The 26,035-nt window shown below is 36.1% G+C and overlaps 1 protein-coding gene across 1 annotated transcript in view; it reads right to left on the bottom strand.

Moving 5' to 3' along the window:
* The window catches only part of HDAC9 (histone deacetylase 9), a 418,509-nt gene that overhangs the window by 247,581 nt on the left and 144,893 nt on the right, over positions 1-26,035 (bottom strand). The window contains exon 12 of the mRNA XM_033194714.1: positions 6,983-7,116. Coding sequence (XP_033050605.1) covers positions 6,983-7,116 — 134 coding nt within the window. The remainder of the gene's footprint in view (positions 1-6,982; positions 7,117-26,035) is intronic.

Here is a 26,035-nt window from a genome sequence, read left to right as displayed (position 1 = left end):
GGGGAAGTTTAGAAGGTACTGATGCCTGGGTCCTACCTTATTACCTTTGTCTGGGTGCAGTTCGGGCACCCAGATGTTTCCAACCATCCAGGGGATTCTAATGGGTAGTGTAGGTCAAGAACCACATGTGAGAGGGAGCTGTCCATACTTACGGCTCGTAAGTGAGTGCAAGATACTGATACTGCACTGACCAACACTTGGGTCTATGGAATGGTTAAAATATTTGGTTGGTGGACAGAAGGCTGGTGAGTAAACAATTATCTATCTTCAAAATGTTAAGTGCCTTTCATATGTCTTAATACTGCTTGATTCAGTCACTATGACTTATTTTAAAGTATTTTAGGACATAGAGCCATTTCTAAAGCACTTCAGAAAACAGCAAATCCCATTTCAATAATAAAGCTCTGAAATGGTGACAAGCATATATAGTCTCTATTTTTTTTAAGTTTTACTTCCACCTATTTCAAATCACTGTCCTCACCAGAAAGCAAGAAAAAATCTTATCCCTTAATCTAACTGCTCAATTTTCACAATTCTTTATGCAACTGAACCCCCTACATTGCAGTTATTCTTTTTAAAAATTATAAATAAATATTTTAATGGTTGAATTTAAAGCTTTGCTTTTTTAAGCTGGTCATCATGTATGAAACAAACTTCCAACATGTATTTTTTGTTACTCAAAAACTGCAGTTTTCATATGACTGAAAATTATGTAACTCTTTTTATTAATAAACTTTAATGCCGCTGTTTCAGAAGCTCTATATTACTTTCCAAATGGACTCAGAAGAACAGCCTCTCTTATTTCCTTTTGTTGGTTGTTTTCCACATTAATTCTTTCTGTTTAGCAGACATTTTTAAAAGAAATTCTAAATCATTTGACTACAAGCTGCACAATTAGTTTTGGTATATTTATCTGCCTGGGTCCCCTCTGTGATATACAAATATCTTTTAGAACAATGACAAGGTAGCCTGGTTTACTTATCAAATCTAGATCACTTGTTCTTCTTCCCAAGACTGCCATATCCTTTAGAGACAATTCACAGGGCTCCCTGTTTGAGTTTCTCTCTGTTTTGTGGTTAGATTCTAACACACAAACACATAATTTTTTTTTTTGCAAACTAAGCAAAACAGTACACTGTTACGTGCTGCCATCTAGTTAGACTACTCTACAAAACAAATGTTTAATTGAATTTCCATTAACTCTCAGTTTTCAGTGCTTTGCAGTCTTGATGTCAGAAAACCTGCACATTCCAAAGTGTTTCACTACAGATGAATGTATTTCCTTACTTAGATTTGATTTAAAACAAAGAGGTATTTTAAAGTCACCTATGTGTGCAAGAAGATATGCTAGAATCTCCGCTTCTTAGCATCATAAGATTCTGCACTAAACTTGCTCTCCACTTTTCTCATTGGAACTGCCGAGAAGTCCCTGAAGGGACAACAGTAGCTTGGATTTGTGTCCCAGAATTGTTTTGTAATTACTTTGTGTTGGCACTTGAATAAACGAGTTAAACATTTCAGCACAGTATGTCGCCTATGGTTTTTACTTATGAATTAAGCGAAGCAAAGTTATTCAATATTAGTCACAAAAAGGCAGTGCAAATTCCACATAGTGTGTAATCCAACAAAAGCATTATAAAATGTTATTATTCTCAAAACAAATGTGAGAGCAAGCAAATGTCTGTGGGTGGTTTGGTGGGGCTGGGAGTCATGAGCACTTCTGGAAGAAACAACGGCAAGTGCATTTCTAACAGATGATGGATCAACCTCCATAATTTTTTTTTGACCACAGAAGAGCACATTTCTTTTCTTCAGGAGCACGCACATCTTAGAAACCCAGCTACCTAATCAAATAGTTTGTTTCTGAAGGCAACACCAAATAACCCCTCCAGATCCATTTCTCATGGTGATAAGAAAGCTGCTGGTTTTGCTGTTCGCTCCCAACAAAATCACTAAACTCAGTATGAATGATTCAGTAGGGGAAAAAATTAAATGGTATTGGCATGAAGGACTACTAACTGCCTCAACTTATTAAAAACAGTGCCACATCATGCCAAAAAAAGTTAACCCATGTAACCACTGCAATCTAATATAATGAGGACTAACGTTTTCTCTGGCTACTAATCAGGATTAGCAAGCAGAGCCAATTTACACTATAACTTACAAACTAAGAGCAATATGTTTATTGAAACATTCTAAAAATTTAGTCTACTCTTAACCAAAGAGAGTGTTAAGTTCCAAAAGAGCTGCTTAACAATTCCAGTGTCAGACAGTATTACAGCTGTAAGAGATCCTAGCAAATATCTTGCCTAACACCCTCATCTAAACATAGGAAAACCAAAGAACAGCAAAGTTAAATGGTTTGACAAAAGCACACATATAACTAATGGCAAAACTAAGGTCAAATCTAATATTGAATGATCATCTTTGAGAGAATACATTTTGATTAATTTGCGACACTGCTAAATGAATTGACATAAACCAAAAGTTTGATCTGTGGATCAATCTACTGTTTGGAAATGAACGAATCCTTTTAGTGTTTTCAAATTGCTATCTTTTCTATTATGTCATTTTTTATTTCATTAATTGTAAAATTGACTGCTCTGTTGGTTGAGGAAAGCTGACTCTTCTCTGTATGTCAGCAGAATTGAGATTTCTCATTTTTTGTCCTGGTCAAATAGTAACCCCAATAAACAAAGAACACAAATGAAAACACAAAGAGGGCAAGTTTTTCCTTGCAAGATCTGATATGTTTTCCTCTTCACACTCTCACATGTAACATTACCTCCCCTGTCTCTTGGTCACAGGGTCCCACAGATGCTGTCAAGACTATAGAGGCAACTAACCACGATCTTCCTCATTTTTTTCTTTCTCAAGCACAATCAATAAGAGTCTTCAAAATCACAGCAACATAAAATGAATGACTCAAAACCCCTTTGAAATTTGTAATTGTGTATTTACTTGTATGATTGTTTAATTAATGCCTGCTGATCACACCAGATAGTAACCTTCTTGAAGACAGGGGATGTATATTTTCTACTCAGTATTATATCTTCTACTCCTAAGAAAGATGCCTGGAAAACCCAAATTCTTGATAAATATCATTGAATGGATACATCACTGTTCTCAATGTGTGACGTCCAGGTCAACAGTATCAGAATCACCAGACACATGTTAGTAATACAGATTCTTGGACCCCACTCCAGACTTACTGAATTAGAAATTCTGAGTTTAGAGCTCAGCAATCTGTGTTTTACCATCCCCTCAGATGATTCTGAAATACACCAACATTCAAGATCTCCTTCTCACCAAGAGTGGCCACACAGATCTGGTGGGAAAATAGTTCCCAAAGATGGCAGATGACTATCTGGATACTGAAAAACAATGCACTGACCCAGGTTGTATGCATTATATTCCTATTTGATAATACCCTTTCCTGTGGAATCTAATAAATCCTCTTTTTTGAGTTCTTATTTCCCACAACAAAGGGAGGAAATTGTTCTTACTGCTTAGGAGAAAATGATAACCTAAGACATCCGGCCTGGTACTCAAATCCCTGGAGTCCCAGTTAGCAGAGATTATACCTCCTCATGTTAGCATGTTTTAGACAATACTAGGCAAAGGAACTAAAGTTTAACTTCCTGATAGCCTCTTCTAGCCTATTTAGAAGTAATGCCCTTGAGCCTTGATTCTCTTTATTTGGGTCCTTGGGGTATCCTGATAAATAAGTTACTCACACCTGAGCTGGGACCCAACTTTCTCTCTGGAGTAAGTGAACTCCAGTGGGCAGATACTATCATTATCTTTGATTCCTTTAGAAGGCTCAGAAACACTAACCAGGTAGCCTTTTGGGTAGGACCCTTCTTGCTCTTTCTACTAGCCTAAACACCCACCACGCACACAGATCACATGCCTCCATGGTGTGCTTTTCTCCTGATTCTTCAACAACTCTGATTCTTAAGACATGTGGCAAATTGCTAAAATATTCGTTGATAAATTTGTGTTGTATTTTTCACAGCATTCGCATTTTGAAAACAATTTGGCATGAAATAGAAAGTTTAGCATCTTTGTAAGATGGCTTAATAACACAGTAAAATATTTGCATATATACTTAGTCAAATCAAAAATATTAGAAGAAATCTACAAGAAACATATATCAATTGCTTCCATTGTGTTTAGTAAAAAAAAAAAAAAAATGGACTTGGGAGAGCACTAGGTAAGATTCTACTATTTCTGAGGAGGGTTACCTGGTTTGGAATAATCTCTGTGTGTTCCATTTTTATTTACTCCCCTACTCTTCTGGTAAAAACAATCAGGAAGAGAAAATAAGTTATGAAAATCGTGTTTTCCTTTTAGTTCTATGTTTTATCTTATATTGAACAAAATGTCTCTACAAAAGGATAACACTTGTTAATAATGTCTAAAATTTAATTTTGAATTTTTCTAATATCATTCATACATGGGCAGAGGGACATAAAATTCCTAGGCATCTTAAAAGTGAATTAATTGTTAGTGGTTTTAGAAATTCCATTTCATGTTTTGGTTTAGGTTAGCATCTCATAATTTCATAAAGTAAATAAATTTATATAGGCAATAATTTCTTTGCTCATATGGGAGTTTTGATAATGTAGGAGCATTATTATATATAATGATAAATAATATAGGCAACAAAATCTTCACTTAAGAAAGCAAACACCTGGTGAACTGCCAGCAAACTATGTCAGGAAAAGTAGATTCTACTTGCATTGTTGCAATGTTTTGGATATGATGTTTGTGCTTGATCTTAATTAAGTGCAAATCTGCTGATCTGGGCTTGTGAGTGTATTATTTGTTAATTTTGTGACTGAGTATTACTAAGGAGACTATTCTCCTCAAGCCCATAGTTGCATGATAGTGTTTCTGACATCTCACCTTGTGTCTGATATTACATTGGTCAGTGCTATGCAAACTGAATTGTAACGTTTTGAATAATAAAGAACTAAAATAATGTAATGTATATAAGCAATTGAAAAAGAAGACTAACCAGAAAAGGATAATAGACTTTTGAATTTTTAGACCAGTGTGAATCATACCAAATTCCATTTATTTCTATACTCTGTTCTTTTCATAAACAGTTCTCCTTCAGGTAATAGGTTTTAGGAATACCACTATCTAACAATGCATTTGAAGGCTGTGATCAGCCACTGACAATTTGAAGTAGTTGGGACCGGGCCAGCTGCTGCAGGATATAACACAAATGTGAATGTGAAAAAAATGTAAGCAGCAATGTCTCAGCTGGCAAAAGCACAGAAAAATTGCAGAGCAGATGAAAAGGTGAGACGGGAACGTTCACATGAATAAATGCATTTTGTCCATTAAGACTAGCCTACCACAAAGAATTCTCCTTGCTGGTCTACTTTATGGACTCCATCTGGGATTGTGTAGAAAAGAGAATGGTTTGGTCTCCAAATGGCATTATCAGAAACATGAAATCCTTAAAGATAACTCTAAAATTGACCAGAGTATGAAAGCCTTCTGCCATACAATGTGAATGCCACTGGCAAAAAAATGAATAATAGACTCACACTCAGGAAAGGACCAGATAAATAAATCTAGCTCATTTTCCTTCACTTTGGCGTTTCCAGGTAAAGGATACATTTAATCAAAAGCAGAGCTTTAAATATGAAAACTATTTGATAATTCTATCATAAATATGTAATAAAACATGAGACTAAATCTGTACATAGTGTTATGATATATTCATTCACAATCTCAACTACTGAATGATCCATAAGACACTATCAATGATTTTATGTTTTTAAAAACCAATTAATTTCCCTTGTAACATAGAATATATTATCCACCCTTTAAAGAAAACAATCCACAAAGAAAATTTTTTATCCATAGAAATGAACAAACTGAATGAATGGCTTTACATCGTCAAAAGTCAATTATTTTTAGTAGTTTGCAGAGGAAAGGGATCAGACTGATGTAACTCACACAGTCATATGTAGGCAAGTGCACTTGACCTGTGGAAAAATTCTGTCTGCTTTGGCATTTCTAATTCAAGTAAAATATTTTACAGACTCAGTTTAAACCTAAGTTGAATTTGAATAGGAATTTTGTTGACTACATTTTGGGACCATAATTGTCTTGTGAAATTTTATAATTCCAGTACTTGAATTATGTTTAGAACCTAACAGAGACCCAGTAAAAGAAATAATTAGTAAATGTTAAAATAATGTGAGAAAACCCATGGAGGGCATTTTTCTTTTAAAAATACCTTAGATTCAAATGCAGAAGGTTACTGGATTTCAGACAACAATGGACATTTATAGCAACTAAATCAAATGGCAGCTGGTTGTCACATATTTTGCACATTTGACAATGGGAGCCTTTCTGAATTGATATGACTGTTGTTTTTAACCTTTGAAAGCATAAAAAGATATATTTTTCCAAATAAAAATGGTATTCACCAGGCATCTACTGAAATAAGTTTAAAGAAATAATGATAAAATGAAAGTATTCAAATCCCTTCATCAAGTTATAAACACATTAATCATTTCGATAAAAATAAATCACTTTTAGTGGTAAGAGGACAGTTAATATTTTAAATCTATTCATTTCCATGTGGCAAAACTCTAAATTCAAAGTTTAGTTTATAACCAAAAATAATAATTACTTAGCAAAGAGTTTCTCAGAAGATCAACTCAATAAATAACATCTATTTGCAAACAGTGCTACCATGTGTATGTAATAATACTGCAACATTGGAACACACACATCAGACAGCTGCTCAGCTCATCAACACTGACCGAGTACTTACAGTGTGCCCCGCCCAGAGTCAGGTGGTAAGCTCTGTGCTACTTGAATCTATGATGGTTCATCAATCATGGTGTTTGCACTATATGGTTAATATTTTTCTATTACTCCCCAAATGAATACTGGCCTCTTTACATGATTTATTTAAGTAAGTAAAAGAGTGTGTCCAATTCTGGATTACCTCACATTTATTTAGCAGCCCAGTTTCTTGCAGTCGTGACCAGATACTCTGTATTCGTCCAGCATGTTCAGGGTGGGTGGTGGAATTGCCACAAACGCACTGGTGTTTCAGCATCAAGGGGTCATAGGCAATTCCTTCAAGAGAAGGGAAATACAGCACAAGATTGAGTAATTATACAAGAAAATGACACATGTTAGGAGATAATACGATAACTCCAAAAAAGTCATTATTTTTAAAATAAATTTAACAAAGGGGGAAATCATACGTAACAAATTCTCAGGAGCACATAAGAACTATTTAGTTCTGTCTATCTGGATACTTATGCAAAAACATGAACTCACTCATTAACCAGTACAGAGAACCTAGTTTAGTAAATATGTAAAGTGATGAAGATGATGACATTTTAAGACACGTCAGATTAAAAAAAATATATATATATATATATATATATATATAGTAATCTTAAGAGTATTTTAAATCATTATGAATTGTTTTTAGGCAGATAATTTAATTCAGCAGAGGTTTTAATTTCACCACACCATTGGAGCCACAAAATGAGCTGGCTTTTTACATCTTTCATGAGTAATTGTGGCCTGACTTTAGTTCGCAGTTTCATTTTTGTAATAAAATGGAGGATTTTCCCACTGTTTGCCTATCCTGTTTAGTAATTTCTTCAAGGCTGTTCAAAAACAGTTTCTTTGTTTATTTGTGTTTCTTACCATAATTTATGTCATTATGTAACCAATATGGATGTTGTAGATCTTATAATATTGTGGGGCATTTAAAGTGTTTCTTTTAAAAAATAAATGTAAATTACAATGCCACTACTAGAGATTATACAGATACTAATGAATACAATCTTCTTTTAAATTATCAGGTATTAGCATATTTCATTTTCAGGCAGGCCTTATGATGGGAAAGATTTTATAATAACATGATAAAATTAATTATTAGCAGAACTTAAAATAGGACTTTTTAAAGTAACAAGTTAGATGATAATTATAACTCTGGCTCATTTAAAGAGGATTTCTACCCATAAACCTATTCCTTGAGGTGGAAACATGTTACTTGCAAAATTGCCTGACATAAGAAATTATTTAACAAATCAAATGTCTTCCAATACATGACCATTGAAGTTTATTTGTAGATGGCAAGAATACCCATTATAAGAAATTTTACAACAACAACCAAAAAAAAAATCTTCAGGAATAGATAAGCACAAGTAATTTATGCTGTAAAGGAAGTTTAATTAAATACATTTTATTCTCCTTTTGGCTTACATTATTTTGTTAAAGAAATGTTACTTAAGAGAAGAAAATATTTTTTCCTTGAGTGTACTAAAATAATGCAGAAGAATGGCACATGCATTTTGAAACCATGTGGTAAAAATTATGTCTAAGAAAAAAATATAATTTTATTATTCCAAATAATATCTATTCTTAGGACTCAAATGGCTTCAAACTCCATCCGTCTTCCCCTGATTCTCACATTTTCTTCCTCAGGACTGACCTCCCTTACGAGCAGCTTACTTGCACACTTACCCATTGAATGACCCATCTGAAATCTCCACTTAGTTGTCTCATAGTTTTCATAAAGTGAAAATGTCTCTGATTTTTAATTCATGATTTTAAACCACACACAACACTACTCATGTTTACAAAAGACATCAAGAACTGCCATTGTTCATACAAGAAACCTTAATGTCCCCTTGACGCCCCCACCTCCAATGAACCAAAGCAGTGTCTGTTTTCCCTCCAAAACAGATCTTGAATCACTCACTCTCCTTATCTCCACTGCCAAAACCATATGCAATTCAAGGTTTTATTATCTTTAATCTGGACTCCTGAGATTGCCTTGTAAGACACAACCTGACTTTCACTCTTTTCCATTTGCCATACAGCAGTGGCCACTTCTGTTTAAATCCTTCAGGGCCTTCACTGAGGAGACTGAAATTCCTCCAGGCCAGCATAAATATGCCCCTCCCCATCTTTCCAGCTTCATTTCATATCCCTCCCTCTTTTGTTCTCTGTTTTGCCTACAAAGGCCTTCCTTCCTTTCCTCAAAAAGATCAAAATGCTAGCAGCCTTGTGATATTCATACATGCCATTCCCTCTATGCCAGAAATTCTTCCTTCTTGACCTCCATAACTCCAGTCCTGATTTGGCTAATTTTTTTTCACTCTTCAAGGCTGTTTTTAATGTCACCTCCTCTACCAAGCATACCCTGAGATCTCTAGATTAGGTCTCCTACTGTATGCTCTCTTAGCATCCTCTGGGTCTCCTTCAAGCATTCGTCACAATTATATCATTGTTGTACAACTTTGTTAATTGTATATTTTCTTCACTAGACGGTGAGATCTTTGAGAGCACAGATTATAGTTGTAGTTTTACCTCTGAAATTTCAGTGGCCATCAACATGCTTAAATAAAGCAGGTCCTCAAAAATATTTTTTAATGAGTGAATGAAAACCATAAATGAATGAATATATCCCAAAAATAGTTCAGATATTTCCACTGTAAAGCTTTCCTCAATGAATCTAATTGGTGGATCTCCTTGGATTCCTGAAGAGTAGTCTTGTTTAATCTTCTACCTTTTATTTTATGTCCCTTATCTTCCTACCCTAAGTGCTTCTATTATGGGCATTTATTTTACTCTGCTTTATATTTCTACATGGAATTTCACAAAGTCCTCTTTTTACGTTTTGCATAAAGTCCAATATGGATAAATATTTTTAAATAAAGTCAGAAGGACGACATCAAGGAAGGCAGATAAGGAAGCAGGCAAGCAGGAAGGAAGAATTACATTTAAAATACAAAGATGCGTAAGACATGTCTTCACAATTTAAAGATATCAAGTATTTATGAGTTACTATCATATAAGAAGAACTGTTTAACATTTTTTCAACTATAGCTTCATAAATAAAAAGTGATAGTTGAATAAGAATATGGAAACAAAAAGTATAACATCTGCCTCATTTTGAAAATATATTTTTGGCCAGGTATGGTGTCCCACACCTGTAAGCCTAGTACTTTGGAAGGCTGAGGCAGGAGGATTGCTTGAGCCCCGGAATTTGAAACCAGCCTGAAAAACATAGGGAGACACTGTATCAACAAAAATTTTTAAAAACTAGCCAGGAATGGTGGTGTGCCTACTGCTGGTGGGAGAATTGCTTGAGCCCAAGACGTCAATGTGGCAGTGAGCAGTTATTGAGCCACTGCACTCCCGCCTGGGCCACAGGGTGAGAACTTGTATCTGGAAAACAAAAAAAGAAGGAGAAGAAAAATATTCTTCAAGAGTAGAGATTTTAATCGTTACATTGCTTAACTTTTTCACTATTTCATCTCTTGACATATCTAAGCTTACCTCCATAGTAATGTTTCCCCCTTTTAATGACATTTTCCCCATAATCCACTGCCAAGAAAAAAAAAATTGTGAAACAGGTTATGGTAGCTGGGAATTATTGCCAGGTACCTGGAGATTATAATTCAAAGTCCAGGGGCTCTTGGAAAGCCATTTGAATTTAAAGGGAAATATATACAATCTGGAACCCCAAACTTCCACTGAGTCATTCTAATGACGTATCACTGAGGTGTTAACAGGTAGGCTGCAAAATGAAACTTTAACCTCATCTTTCATCTCCATTCCTTTCCTCTCTCTTTCATTCTCTCTCTTTGGCTTCTCAGAAACAAGGACTTACAGGGTGAGAAATAAGCCTGCTCTTCTCTTTGCAATTCATATGGAATTCTACTTCTGTTTGACCCTTTCTGGCTCACTGATTACCATTTGCAATATAACATAAGCCAATAGATTAATTAATTTTTCTCCTGATCAGTGGGACAAGAGTTAAAATTAGGATTTGAAAAATAAACAAAAGAGTCTTAAAATATTTACTTGCATTTTAAACAATAGTTGTTTGTTTTCCACATACATGTATATATGTTGAAAATATGTGTATATATACATATTTTTTACAAGAAATCCTTAAAATTTCTTGATAAATTTTTTAGATAAACTTGGAATTGTGCTTTCTCTGTCTCTCAGTCTTATTAAATCAGATAATGTATTTGAAGCATCGAGTATAGTATCTTTTCTTCTTTATTGCATGTAGTTGTCATTTTTTAGCCATATACTCTATTTATGTCCTCAAATTTATACTCAGTCTAGTAAGACCTGTTAGCCTGAGTCTATAGAGTCTTTATAGACAACTTATCTTGTCTATAAAAAAAGCTGAGTTCAGAATTATTAGACTAAAATTATTGATCCTGATTTCTAGTTCCTAACATTCAACTTCATATTGCATTTCTGGGAACTACCTGAGGTTTCACACCTTCCCAAGGTGTTTGCTAAACAACACTTATTAAACTCCTTCTAGGGCAAGGGACAGGACAAAGGACTAGCACAGTACATATATATATTTATATATATGACATGGCATCCTCCTGGAAGATGCAGAATCAGTAGACAATTATTGAATGCTCACCATGTTCTAGATTCTAGCAGCTTCATTTTACTACATTTAACTTAAAATCTAGTAGTAAAGGCCGGGTGCAGTGGCTCACACCTGTAATCCCAGCACTTTGGGAGGCCAAGGCAGGCAGATCACCAGAGGTCAAGAGTTCGAGACAAGCCTGACCAACATGGAGAAACCCCATCTCTACTAAAAATACAAAAAATTAGCCGGGCGTGGTGGCGTATGCCTGTAATCCCAGCTACTCAGGCAGCTGAGGCAGGAGAATCGCTTGAGCCTGGGAGGTGGAGGTTGCAGTGAGCTGAGATTGCGCCATTGCACTGCAGCCTGGGTAACAAGGGCAAAACTCCGTCTCAAAAAAAAAATCTAGTAGTAGAAGTGAGAAAAATATGACACTTTTGAAAACTCTGCTAAAGAAAAAACCTGTGAGGTTAGAGAATCAAAGAAGATCTCCTAAAAACAAAACTTTTTTTAAAAAGATGGAATGATCTGCAAATGGTAGAATTACTAAAAAAGATAAAAGAAACTTCTGAAATAAGGTTGATTTCTAATGATCTTCAAATCACACACATAGCAGCTGTTACTATTTCTATCCATAATGCTAATCTATCCATAAGACTTATGTTGTCTTATTTTTAAAATTTCTTTTTTAATATTTTAATTTTAATTTTTTTATTTTATGTTTTTTGCGGACAGATTCTCACTCTGTCACCTAGGTTGGAGTGCAGTTTATATTTTACTATTTGTAATTTTTTTTTTTTTTTTGAGACGGAGTCTTGCTCTGTCACCCAGGCTGGAGTGCAGTGACACAATTACTGTCCGTAACGTTTTTTAACAAGAACGTACAACTCAGAACACATAACTCAAAGTACCAAACAGTATAGTTTTTAAATTATTTGTGAAACTTGATGCTTTCAGCAAGCAAATGATATAATGTCTAAAAATTCTGTTTAAAAAAATTAATAAAGTGTACCTCTCACTAGATAAGAAGCATTTTCTAAACCTTACAGCTTTGTGTTTGTTTGTTTGTTTTTTTCACGTAAGTCATCTTAACAGAGTATCAGACAGCTAGAAAGGAAGTGGGTAGAAAAAATTCTCAACATAAGCCTTCCAACTAACACTATATGAATGTTAAGGCCTAGGAATTAGATTAAGTGTTGCCATTTAACTGTAAAGCCAGGAAGGAGAGTCAACCAGCATGTAAGTTGGCAAAAAGTGAAGCCAAACACAATTCACTACACATGTGCTGGCAAAATATCTGGAAATATTTTTCTACATTCAAGAATGAGTGAGAAAAAAAAACAGGGCCTTTGAGAATATACTACAGATATTATGAAGGAAATATCATCCATACTGCTTAGTTCAGTGAACATGATTTACTATAGGAAGCAAAATAAGATTTTAGAAAATGTTTGGTTCTCTTCAAATGTCAAAAGGCACTGGCCCTATAACATCAGAAACCAAAGCTAAATAAAGGCAGAGATAAAACTAAATTAAAAAGACAATAGAATGAATAAAAATAAAACTGGATATGACAAACAGGGATTGCAAGGAAATTAAAGAGTAGCAAAATTAAAATCTATACTGGAGGCAATAAAGAAAGGAATTTACATTTCAGAAAGCCGGATCAGTGCTGTTGAATATAAACTTGAGAAGTCTCCAGAATATAAAGGAAAGGACTACTAGATGTACATAATAAGATGAAAATAGAGTGGTCAGAAAAAAAATAACCAAACAAAAAGTTGTAATTGCTTCTGAGGAGGAAATCTGGCTAACCAAATACAGGAATACGTGGGACATATTGCTGGTTTGATTCCAAATCATCCAAATAAAACAAATATCACAATAAAGCAGGTCACATGAGTTTTTTGGTTTGCTTATGCATGTAAAAGTTACGTTTACATTATACCATAACCTATGAAGGGTGGAATCATTGTGTCAAATAAACCAATGTGCATACCTTAATTAAAAATTAATTAACTGCTAAAGTGCTAATAATCATCTGAGCTTTCAGTGAGTCATAATCTTTTTGCTTGTGGAGGGTCTTGCCTTGATATTGATGGCTGCTAACTGATCAGGGTAGTAGTTATTGAAGGCTGGAGTGGCTGTGGCAATTTCTTAAAATAAGACAACAATGAAGGTTGCAACATCCATGAACTTTTCCTTTCACAAAACATTTCTCCCGGTGTGAAAAGCTGCTTGGTATTATAACATTTAACCTATAGAAGGCCTTCTTTCAAAACTGGAGTCAATCCTGTTCAACTTTGCTGCTGCTTGATCAACTAAGTTTATGTAATATTGTAAACCCTTTGCTGTCATTTCAGCAATGCCCACTGCATCTTCACCAGGAGTAGACTCCATCCCAAGAAAACATTTTTTCTTGCTCAACCCCTAAGAAATGACTCCTTATTAATTCAAGTTTTATAACAAGATTGAAGCAATTCAGTCATATTTTGAGGTTCCACTTCTAATTCTAGTTCCCTTGCTACTTCTGCAGTTAGTTCCTCCATTGAAGTATTTAATCCCGTGAAGTCATCCATGAGAACTGGAATTAACTTCTTTCAAACACTTGCCAATGTTGATATTCCTCCCATGAATCACGAATGTTCTTAATGGCATCTAGAATGGTAAATCCTTTCCAGAAGGTTTCAATGTACTTTGCTCGATCCATCAGGGGAATCACTGTCTATGGCAGGTATAGCCTTATAGAATGCTATTTCTTAAATAATAAGATGTAAAAATTTAAAAGACCCCTTGACCTATGGGTTGCAGAATGGATGCTGTGTTAGCAGGTATGAAAACTTAATCTCCTTGCACATATCCATCAGACTTCTTGGGTGACCAGGTACACAGTCAATTAGGCAGTAATATTTTGAAAGGGAACATTTTTCCCTCCTGAGCAGTAAGTCTAAAAATTGAGCTTAAAATGCTCCATAAACCACACTCTAAACAGAAAACGCTGTCACCCAGGCTTTGTGGTTCCATTTATAGAGCACAGGTAGAGTAGATTTAGCATAATTCTGAAGAGCATAGTATTTTGAGAAAGGGAAATGAGCATTGGCTTCAACTTAAAGCCACTAGCTGCATTAGTCTCTAACAAGAGAATCACCTTATCCTTTGAAGTCAGTCATTGACTATTTCCCTCTATCTCTTAAAGTTTTCTCCCTATCTCTTCTTCCAATGAAAGGCTGTTTCATCTACAATAAAATTATGTTGTTTAGTGTAGCCATCACCATCAACGATCTCAGCTAGACTTTCTGGAAAACCTGTTGTAGCTTCTACATCAACACTTGCTGCTTTACCTTGCACTTTTATGCTATGGAGATGGCTTATTTCCTTAAACCTCAAGAGCCAACCTCTGCTGGCTTTAAACTTTTCTTCAGCAACTTCCTCACCTCTCTCAGCCCTCACAGAAATGAAGGGTTAGGGACTTGCTCTGGATGAGGTTTTGGCTGAAGGAAATACTGTGACTGGTTTGATCTACCCAGACCACTAAAACTCTCTCCATATAAGCAGTAAGGCTGTTTTGCTTTCTTATCATTTGTCTGTTCATCACAGTAGCACTTTTACTTTCCTTCAAGAGCTTTTCTTTTATATTCACAGCTTGGGTAACCAGCATGAGAGACCTAGCTTTTGCCTATCTCAGCTTTTGAAGCAACTTCCTCACTAAGCTCACTCATTTCTAGCTTTTGATAGAAATTGGGAGACATGCGACTCTTCCTTTCACTTGAACACAAAGGCACTGCAGGGTTAAAAAAATTTGCCTAAGTTCAATATTGTAGTGTCACTGGAATAGAGAGGGCCAAAAAGAGAAAGGAAGATGGGGCCATGCCCACTTAGTGGAGCAGTCAGAACACACACAACATTTATCTACTAAGTTCACTGTCTTGATTGGGTGTGGTTCATGGTTCCCCAAAACAATTACAAAAGTACTATAAAAAGATCACTGATTGGGTCCATTCCAAGATGGCCAAATAGGAAGAGCTCTGGTCTGCAAGTCCCAGCGTGGTCGACACAGAAGATGGGTAATTTCTGCATTTCCAACTGAGGTACCTGGTTCATCTCAATGGGACTGGTTGGACAGTGGGTGCAGCCCATGGAGGGTGAGCCAAAGCAGGGCAGGGCGTCATCTCACCCAGGAAGCACAAGGATTTGGGGGATTTCCCTTTCCTAGCCAAGGGAAGCCATGACAGACTGTACCTGGAAAAAAAAAGGACACTTCTGCCCAAACACTGTGCTTTTCCCAAGGTCTTAGCAACTGGCAGACAAGGAGATTCTCTCCTGTGCCTGGCTCGTTGGGTCCCATGCTCACAGAGACTTGTTCACTGCTAGCGCAGTCTGAGATGAAACTGCGAGGCAGCAGCCTGACTGGGGAAGGGGCGTCCACCATTGCTGAGGCTTGAGTAGGTAAAACAAAGCAGCCAGGAAGCTCAAACTGGGAGGAGCCCATCGCAGCTCTGCAAGGCCTACTGCCTCTATAGACTCCACCTCTGTGGCAGGGTATAGCTGAACAAAAGGCAGCAGACAACTTCTGCAGACTTAAACGTCCCCGTCTGACAGATATGAAGAGAGCAGTGGTTCTTCCAGCACAGTGTTTGACCTCTGAGAATGGACAAACTACCCCTTCAAGTGGGTCCCTGACACCCATGAAGCCAAACTGGGAGAAACCTCCCAGTAGGGGCCAACAAACACCTCATAGAGGTGGGTGCCCCTCTGGGACGAAGCTTCCAGAGGAAGGATCAGGCTGCAATATTTGCTGTTCTGCAGTCTCCACTGGTGATACCCAGGCAAATAGCGTCTGGAGTGGACCTCCAACAAATTCCAGCAGACCAGCAGCTGAGAAACCTGACAGTCAGAAGGAAAACACACTGAAAGGAATAGCATCAACATCAACAAAAAGGACATCTACACCAAAATCCCATCTGTAGGTCACCAACATCAAAGACCAAAGGTAGATAAAACCACAAAGATGGGAAGACACCAGAGCCGAAAAGCTGCAAATTCTAAAAACCAGAGTGCCTCTTCTCCTCCAGAGGATTTCAGCCCCTCACCAGCAATGGAACAAGGATGGACGGAGAATGATTCGATGAGTTGACAGAAGTAGGCTTCAGAAAGTTGGTAATAACAAACATCTCCGAGCTAAAGGAGCATGTTCGAACCCATCTCAAGGAAGCTAAAAACCTTGAAAAAAGATTAGATGAATGGCTAACTAGAATAAACAGTGTAGAGAAGAGCTTAAATTACCTGATGGAGCTGAAGACCATGGCATGAGAATTTCATGACACATGCACAAGCTTCAATAGCTGATTTAATCAAGTGGAAGAAAGGGTATCAGTGATTGAAGATCAAATTAATGAAATAAAGCGAGAAGACAAGGTTAGAGAAAAAAAAGTAAAAAGAAATGAACAAAACCTCCAAGAAATATGGGACTATGTGAAAAGAACAAATATATGCTTCATTGGTGCACCTGAAAGTGATGGGGAGAAGAGAACCAACTTGGGAAACACTCTTCAGGATATTATCCAGGAGAACTTCCCCAACCTCAAAAGACAGGCCAACATTCAAATTCAGGAAATACAGAGACCACCACAAATATTCCTCAAGAAGAGCAACCCCAAGACACGTAATTTTCAGATTCACCAAAGTTGAAATGAAGGAAAAAATGTTAAGGGCAGCCAGAGAAAAAGGTCGAGTTATCCACAAAGGGAAGTCCATCAGACTAACAGTGGATCTCATGGCAGAAACCCTACAAGCCAGAAGAGAGTGGGGGCTAATATTCAACGTTGTCAAAGAAAAGAAATTTCAATCTAGAATTTCATATCCAAACTAAGCTTAATAAGTGAAGGAGAAGTAAAATCCATTACAGACAAGCAAATGCTGAGAGATTTTGTCAACACCAGACCTGCCTTACAAGAGCTCCTAAAAGAAGCACTAAACATGGAAAGAAACAACTGGTACCAGCCACTGCAAAAACATGCCAAATTGTAAAGACCATCAATGCTATGAAGAAACTACATCAATTAATGGGCAAAATAACCAGCTAACATCATAAGGACAGGATCAAATTCACACACAACAATATTAACCTTAAATTTAAATGGGCTAAATGTCCCAATTAAAAGATGCAGACTGGCAAATTAGATAACGAGTCAAGACCCATCAGTGTGCTGTGTTCAGCAGACCCATCTCACGTGCAGAGATCACATAGGCTCAAAATAAAGGGATGGAAGAAGATCTACCAACCAAATGGAAAGCAAAAAAAAGCAGAGGTTGCAATCCTAGTCTCTGGTAAAACAGACTTTAAACCAACAAAGATCAAAAGAGACAAAGAAGACCATTACATAATGGTAAAGGGATCAGTTCAATAAGAAGAGCTAACTATCCTAAATACATATGTACCCAATACAGGAGCACCCAGATTCATAAAGCAAGTCCTTAGAGACCTACAAAGAGACTTAGACTCCCACACAATAATAATGGGAGACTTTAACACCCCACTGTCAATATTAGACAGATCAACGAGAGAGGTTAACAAGGTTATCCAGGACTTGAAATCAGCTCTGCACCAAGCGTACCTAATAGAGAGATACAGAACTCTCCACCCCAAATCAACAGAATATACATTCTTCTCAGCACCACATCACACTTACTCCAAAGTTGACCACATAGTTGGAAGTAAAGCACTCCTTAGCAAATGTCAAAGAACAGAAATCACAACAAACTGTCTCTCAGACCACAGTGCAATCAAAGTATAACTCAGGATTAAGTACTAATTAATTCTAATGAAAACTAAATTCTAATAAAAACTGCACAACTACATGGAAACTGAACAACCTGCTCCTGAATGACTACTGGGTACATAATGAAATGAAGGCAGAAATAAAGATGTTCTTTGAAACCAATGAGGACAAAGACACAACTTATCAGAATCTCTGGGACACATTTAAAGTAGTGAGTAGAGGGAAATTTATAGCACTAAATGCCCACAGGAGAAAGCAGGAAAGATCTAAAATAGACACCATAACATTACAGTTAAATGAACTAGAGAAACAAGAGCAAACAAATTCAAAAGCTAGCAGAAGGCAAGAAATAATTAAAATAACAGCAAAACTGAAGGAGATAGAGACACAAAAAGCCCTTCAAAAAAATCAATGAATCCTGGAACTGGTTTTTTGAAAAGATCAACAGAATTGATAGACGACTAGCAAGACTAACAAAGAAGAAAATAGAGAAGAATCAAATAGACACAATAAAAAATGATACAGGGGATATCACCACCAATCCTACAGAAACACAAACTACCATCAGAGAATACCATAAACACCTCTATGCAAACAAACTAGAAAATCTAGAAGAAACAAATAAATTCCTGGACACATACACCCTCCCAAGACTAAACCAGGAAGAAGTTGAATCTCTAAATAGACCAGTTACAGGCTCTGAAATTGAGGCAATAATCAATAGCCTACCAACCAAAAAAAGTCCAGGACCAGATGGATTCCCAGCCGAATTCTACCAGAGGTACAAAGAGGAGCTGGTACCATTCCTTCTGAAACTATTCCAATCAATTGAAAAAGAGGGAATCCTCCCTATCTCATTTTATGAGGCCGGCATCCTCCTGATACCAAAGCCTGGCAGAGACACAACAAAAAAAGAGAATTTTAGACCAATATCCCTGATGAATATCAATGTGAAAATCCTCAATAAAATACTGGCAAACCGAATCCAACAGCACATCGAAAAGTTTATCCTCCATGATCAAGTTGGCTTCATCCCTGAGATGCAAGGCTAGTTCAACATATGCAAATCAATAAACATAATCCATCACATAAACAGAACCAACGACAAAACCACATAATTATCTCAATAGATGCCAAAAAGGCCTTCGAGAAAATTCAACAGTCCTTCATTTTAAAAACTCTAAATAAATTAGGTATTTATGGAATGTATCTCAAAATAATAAGAGCTCTTTATGATATACCCACAGCCAGTATCATACTGAATGGGCAAAAACTGGAAGCATTCCCTTTGAAACCAGCACAAGACAAGCATGCCATCTCTCACCACTCCTATTCAAGATAGTGTTGGAACTTCTGGCCAGGGCAATCAGGCAAGATATAGAAAAAAGGGTATTCAATTAGGAAAAGAAGAAGTCAAATTGTCCCTGTTTGCAGATGACATGATTGTATATTTTGAAAACCCCATCATCTCAGCCCAAAATCACCTTAAGCTGATAAGCAACATCAGATATGTCTCAGGATAGAAAATCAATGTGCAAAATTCACAAGCATTCCTATACACCAATAACAGACAGAGAGCCAAATCATGAGTGAACTCCCATTCACAATTGCTACAAAGAGAATAAAATACCTAGCAATCCAACTTAAAAGGGATGTGAAGAAGCTCTTAAAGGAGAACTACAAACCACCGCTCAATGAAATAAAAGAGGACACAAACAAATGGGAAAATCATTCCATGCTCATAGATAGGAAGAATCAGTATCGTGAAAATGGCCATACTGCCCAAGGTAATTTATAGATTCAGTGCGATCACCATCAAGCTACCAATAACTTTCTTCACGGAATTTGAAAAAACTACTTTACAGTTCATATGGAACCAAAAAAAAAGAGCCTGCATTGCCAAGACAATGTGAAGCAAAAAGAACAAAGCAGGAGGCATCACACTACCTGACTTCAAACTATACTACAAGGGTACAATAACCAAAACAGCATGGTACTGGCACCAAAACAGAGATATAGACCAATGGAACAGAACAGAGTTCTCAGAAATACACCACACATCTACAACCGTCTGATCTTTGACAAACCTGACAAAAACAAGAAATGGAGAAAGGATTCCCTATTTAATAAATGGTGCTGGGAAAACTGGCTGGCCATATATAGAAAGCTGAACTGGATCCCTTCCTTACACCTTACACAAAAATTAACTCAAGATGGATTAAAGACTTAAATGTTAAACCTAAAACCATAAAAACCCTAGAAGAAAATCTAGGCAATACCCTTCAGGACATAGGCATGGGCAAGGACTTCATGACTAAAACATCAAAAGCAATGCCAACAAAAGCCAAAATAGACAAATGGGATCTAATTAAACTAAAGAGCTTCTGCACAGCAAAAGAAACTACCATCAGAGTGAACAGGTAATCTATAGAATGGGAGAAAATTTTTGCAATCTACCCATCTGACAAAGGGCTAAAACCCAGAATCTACAAAGAATGCAAACAAATTTACAAGAAAAAACCAAACAACCCCATCAAAAAGTGGGCAAAGGATATGAACAGACACTTCTCAAAAGAAGACAGTTATGCAGTCAACAGACACATGAAAAAACCACAATAAGATACCATTTCACACCAGTTAGAATGGCGATCATTAAAAAGTCAGGAAACAACAGATATTGGAGAGGATATGTGGAAATAGGAACGCTTTTACACTGTTGGTGGGACTGTAAACTAGTTCAACCATTGTGTAAAACAGTGTGGCGATTCCTCAAGGATCTAGAACTAGAAAAACCATTTGACCTAGCAATCCCATTACTGGGTATATACCGAAAGGATTATAAATCATGCTACTATAAAGACACATGCACACATATGTTTACTGCAGCACTATTCACAATAACAAAACTTGGAACCAACTTAAATGTCCATCAATGACAGACTTGATTAAGAAAATCTGGCACATATGCACCATGGAATACTAAGCAGCCATAAAAAAGGATGAGTTATTGTCCTTTGCAGGGACATTGATGAAGCTGGAAACCATCATTCTCAGCAAACTATCACAAGGACAGAAAACCAAATACTACATGTTCTCACTCATAGGTGGGAGCTGAACAATGAGAACACTTGGACACACAGCAAGGAACATCACACAGCAGGGTCTGTCGGCGGGTAGGGGGCTGGAGGAAGGATAGCATTAGGAGAAATACCTAATGTAAATGACGAGTTGATGGGTGCAGCAAACTAACATGGCACATGTATACCTATGTATCAAAGCTGCATGTTGTGCACATGTACCCTAGAATTTAAAGTATAATAATAAAAAAAATCACTGATCACAGATCACTATAAAATATATAATAATGATGAAAAGTTTTGATATATTATGAGAATTACCCAAATGTGACTCAGAGACAGGAAGTGAACACATGCTATTGGAAAAGTGGCACCAATAGACTTACTCAGTGCAGGATTGCCGTAAACCTTCAATTTTTAAAGTGAAATGTAATAAAACAAGTTATATGTGAAATAGGACTAATTGAGGATGTTTCCATAAGTAGAAAAAATATGTTCATGGATAAGTACTTGCAAATCATGCTTCCCACAAAGAAACACATATCAGGTTGGCCTCAGACTTCTACTCTTCAGTGCTAAACCCCTTGAACATTTGATCACATTTCCAGACTTTTCAGACAAAAAACTTGTGTCCCAATAAGTCTGTCTTCAAAACATGTGCGAAGGTAATAGGAGTAAATTCTTAGGTATAAAAAGCATACCCCCCAAAAAACTATATGTGTGTGTGTGTGTGTGTGTGTGTGTATGACACACAAAAATAATATGTATTATATAACTACATATTTATAAATATATTTTCTACATTAATGTTTATGTTATGATACATGATATATGTGATCAAGTTGAATTAATCTCCTAAATAAAAAAGATAGCTCTTTTTATCTTCTTCAGTGATTATTAGATGGGTAAATTTTGGAAGAGTTTTTTGAAAGAAATTTCATGCACATATATTTGAGGACAGCAATTTAAAAAATAGATTTCCTGACAAAAGGAAAAATTAGTCTCGCCATTCTAATATGGGTAATAACAGAAGCTACGCTAGAAGGCCTTAAGACATGCACACATACACACACATACACACATACACTGTATATATACACATATATACAAATATACATACATACTTTCAGATATACACATACACACATGCACATAGATATGTATACAAATACAAATTACTTTTCTTTATCCTGTTAAAGATAAGCTTATAGAGTAAAAATTATTGATTGGAAAATAAGTATAAACATATTTTGATAGAAGTTACCTCTGAGTGGTAGAATAATGAGTGACTTTCCATTATAATATTCTAGATTTACCAAATTGCCTTCAATGAACTTGTATCAATTTTTATAATTTTCAAAAATATAAATGTTACCACGAAAGTTCAATTAATATATAACAATTATCTCAGGCCCTGCTCAGTGGCTCACACCTGTATTCCCAGCACTTTGGAGGCAAAGGTGGGTGGATCACCTAAGGTTGGGCATTCAAGACCAGCCTGACCAACATGGAGAAACCCCATCTCTACTAAAAATACAAAATTAGCCGGGCATGGTGGCACATGCCTGTAATCCCAGCTACTAATGAGGCTGAGGCAGGAGAATCACTTGAACCCAGGAGGCGGAGGTTGTGGTGAGCTGAGATTGCACCAATGCACTCCAGCCTGGGCAACAAGACCAAAACTCCATCTAAAAAAAAAATTATCTTCTAAAAATACCTTTATGCAATTTATGCCTACTTTCTACTCTCAGGAAATAGACTGAAGACGGCAGCTTTCCAAAACTGACTAAACTCAGATAATATTTCTCCCTTGGAACATTTTTTGTTCTTGTCAGAAAGGGAGTTGTATGGCTAATCCAGTGGGTTGCGGAGGATGCACATGGATGGTGAAGGTTTAAATGACATGCATTGAAAATTATGTGACTTTTGTGTTAAATAACTTTTTAGTAGCACCAAAAAGTATAGCTCTTAGAGGATAGATTTAAGCCAGCCTCCTAGCTCTATAATGTATCTCTGTCCATTAACTTGCTATTTAGTGGAACAGCTATTGAGAGTGTGAGATCTTATGACTTTCTTTAAAAAAAAAATACAAATACAAATACAATAGCCTCTCCCCTCCCCCATCTGCAGTTTCTCTTTCTACAGTTTCAACTATGGTTTGAAAATATTAACTGGACAATTCCAGAAATGCACAATTATATAACAACCAAACTCTAAGTTTTAAATTGTGTATCATTCTGAGCAGCATAATGAAGTCTTACACTGCCCCAGTGTAAGACCAGCTTGCCCAGGATGTGAATTATCCCTCTGCCCAGCAGCTCCATGCTCTCTATACCACCATTAGTCATTTAGTAGCTATCTTGATGATCAGGTTGACTGTGGCAGTGTCAATAGGAACCCACTTTTCTTGTAAGATTTTCAGTGTAAAGATGCAACATTCTTGTAAGTTCAAATAAGCTAACAAATATTCCTCTGAGTTATTGTAACTTTTGAATAACTTAGTTATCCTTTAGCAGAACAATAGTTACAACGTAACTTTTACTTTCAGTGTATTCACTTTTAATTATTTTTTACTTCATAATGGCTCCAAAGTGCAAGAGTAGTGATGTTGACAGCTCGGATATGCCAAAAACAAGCCTTAAAGGGCTTCCTTTAAATGAAAGGTCTAAGTTCTCGACTTAAGGAAATTAAAAAAAAAAAATCATATGCTAAGGTTGCTAAGCTCTACAGTAAGAAGGAATCTTGTATCCATGAAGTTGTGAAGAAGAAAAAATAAATTTGTGATTGTTTTGCTGCCCCACCTCACCTCACACTGCAAAAGTCATGGCCATAGCATGTGAGAAGTGCTTAGTTAAGATGGAAAAGGCTATAAATTTATGGGTGGAAGACATGAACAGAAATGGGTTCCTATTGACCTCAATTGATTCAATAGTATGGGCTGTTGTAGGCATTCCCTGGGAGTCTTAGAATAGCTCCCATGCAGATAAGAGGGTCTACTGTATTCCTAAAGAACATATGTGAATATTCCTTTAGATTGTTTAACATGTCTGCCACAAGTAGATATCAAAAAGTCAAAAGAAAGGAGATTAGTGCTTAAAATATTTATTTTCAATCATAGTAGAATGAAAACCTTATAGTTCTCATCTGAAATCAAGATCATTTGAATTATTAAAGTGATTTTTGAAATCATGTGGATTACAGTGGTATTCAGGTTACAGGGGAAATTTAAGTTTGGATTAAAGCCAGAGCAATATGTGGAATAGCAGAGTGAAGATGGTGCATTTCATTTCGTTAGGATTTGGAATAGTACTAAATGAATGTTACATATCAAGTATATATATATATATATATTTTAATCCCAATGCCAGTGGAGAAGCTATTATTATAAATTGCATATGTTGTATGATTTTAAAATATTGTGCCTTTTTCTTGTAAGATTTTCAGTGTAAAGATGCAACATTCTTGTAAGTTAAAATAAGCTAATGAATATTCCTCTTAGTTATTATAACTTTTAAATAACTTAGTTATCCTTTATCAGAACAACAGTTACAATGTAACTTTTACTTTCAGTGTATTCAAATTTGAACTAGTAAATTCGTGTTTATTATGAAATTAATATTCATTGATTCAACTAAAATGTTTATTGAATGCCTATTAAGTACAAAATCCTGTGTTTTCTAAAATAATTTTATATAATCTCTCATGTGGGCAAGGAATTGCCTCATCAAATCCATTATATATGAAAATAATCTTAAGTTCACTTTCCTATTTGTTTTTGGAATACATGCTTTGATAAATACTAAAATGCTGACGTTATGAGGGGGAAAAAACCTAACTCTCTGAAATCACCTAATCTTTGTTTGAATGATCAGGGTAGGATTATGTCCTGTTTATGTTACTGGGTTTACAGTCCACCCTTCCATCTGGATTCTTCTAAGGCCTACAAATCCTATCCATTTGGCAACACAGTTTCCTTAAACTCCAGGTTCTCTCTAATATTCAGATACCTTGCTTCATTCATTCAAAGGAACATATGAAAACTGGAAGACACTGAAGTATGTCAGGAAAGGGCCACCCCTCTTAACCAAGGAAAGAAACTTTATCCATAGGAATACAGTAATATACAGCAGCAAACTTGGGGACATCAACATAAAACTTTGTAGTTAAGCTTACTTAAAGAATTTATTTTTAATATTATTTTTAATTTTTAATATTATAATATTAAGGAAATTATTTCAGGCAATGGAAACAGTTATCATGAAAGAATGGTTCTTACTCTGTATTTTCTGAAATATTAGGGTTGAATAAAAGACACTTTCAGGAGAAAGAATAGAGAGTAGGTAATTCTTAAAGGCTATTGCTCTTTCTACATGTAAAAAATTATTCCTCTGTACCATGTATCCGGTTTTGAGCAAAAACTCTGTGAATCCACAGGGATAGCACCAGGCATGATTGATTCAAAGGCTGCCACTAACACTGGGCAGTGTTCCTGGGTTTTCCGGAATATCTGGGCATAGTTTTGCTATGCTCCTGGAAGTAGGAGAGTCAGAGGCAATGGCTAGTATGGAGAAAGAAATAGACCCAGCTCATAGCTCCTAGTATGGAATGTTTTCTTATGGCATAAGACATTATAAAAAGTAGCTCCTATGCATACTTATTAAAGATGCCTACCAAAGTTAATTAACTTGGCCATTTCATTCATTGATTTTTAAATAAAAGATAGTATCAAGGCTTGGGAATATCGTTTTAGAAAAGAGATTTAACTTTTC

The sequence above is a fragment of the Trachypithecus francoisi genome, unplaced genomic scaffold (assembly GCF_009764315.1).
Source record: "Trachypithecus francoisi isolate TF-2019V2 unplaced genomic scaffold, Tfra_2.0 Lachesis_group4, whole genome shotgun sequence".
NCBI classification, from domain to species: Eukaryota; Metazoa; Chordata; class Mammalia; order Primates; family Cercopithecidae; genus Trachypithecus; species Trachypithecus francoisi.
Note: the sequence above shows the minus strand (reverse complement) of the source record. Positions and strands in the feature narration are given on the sequence as shown.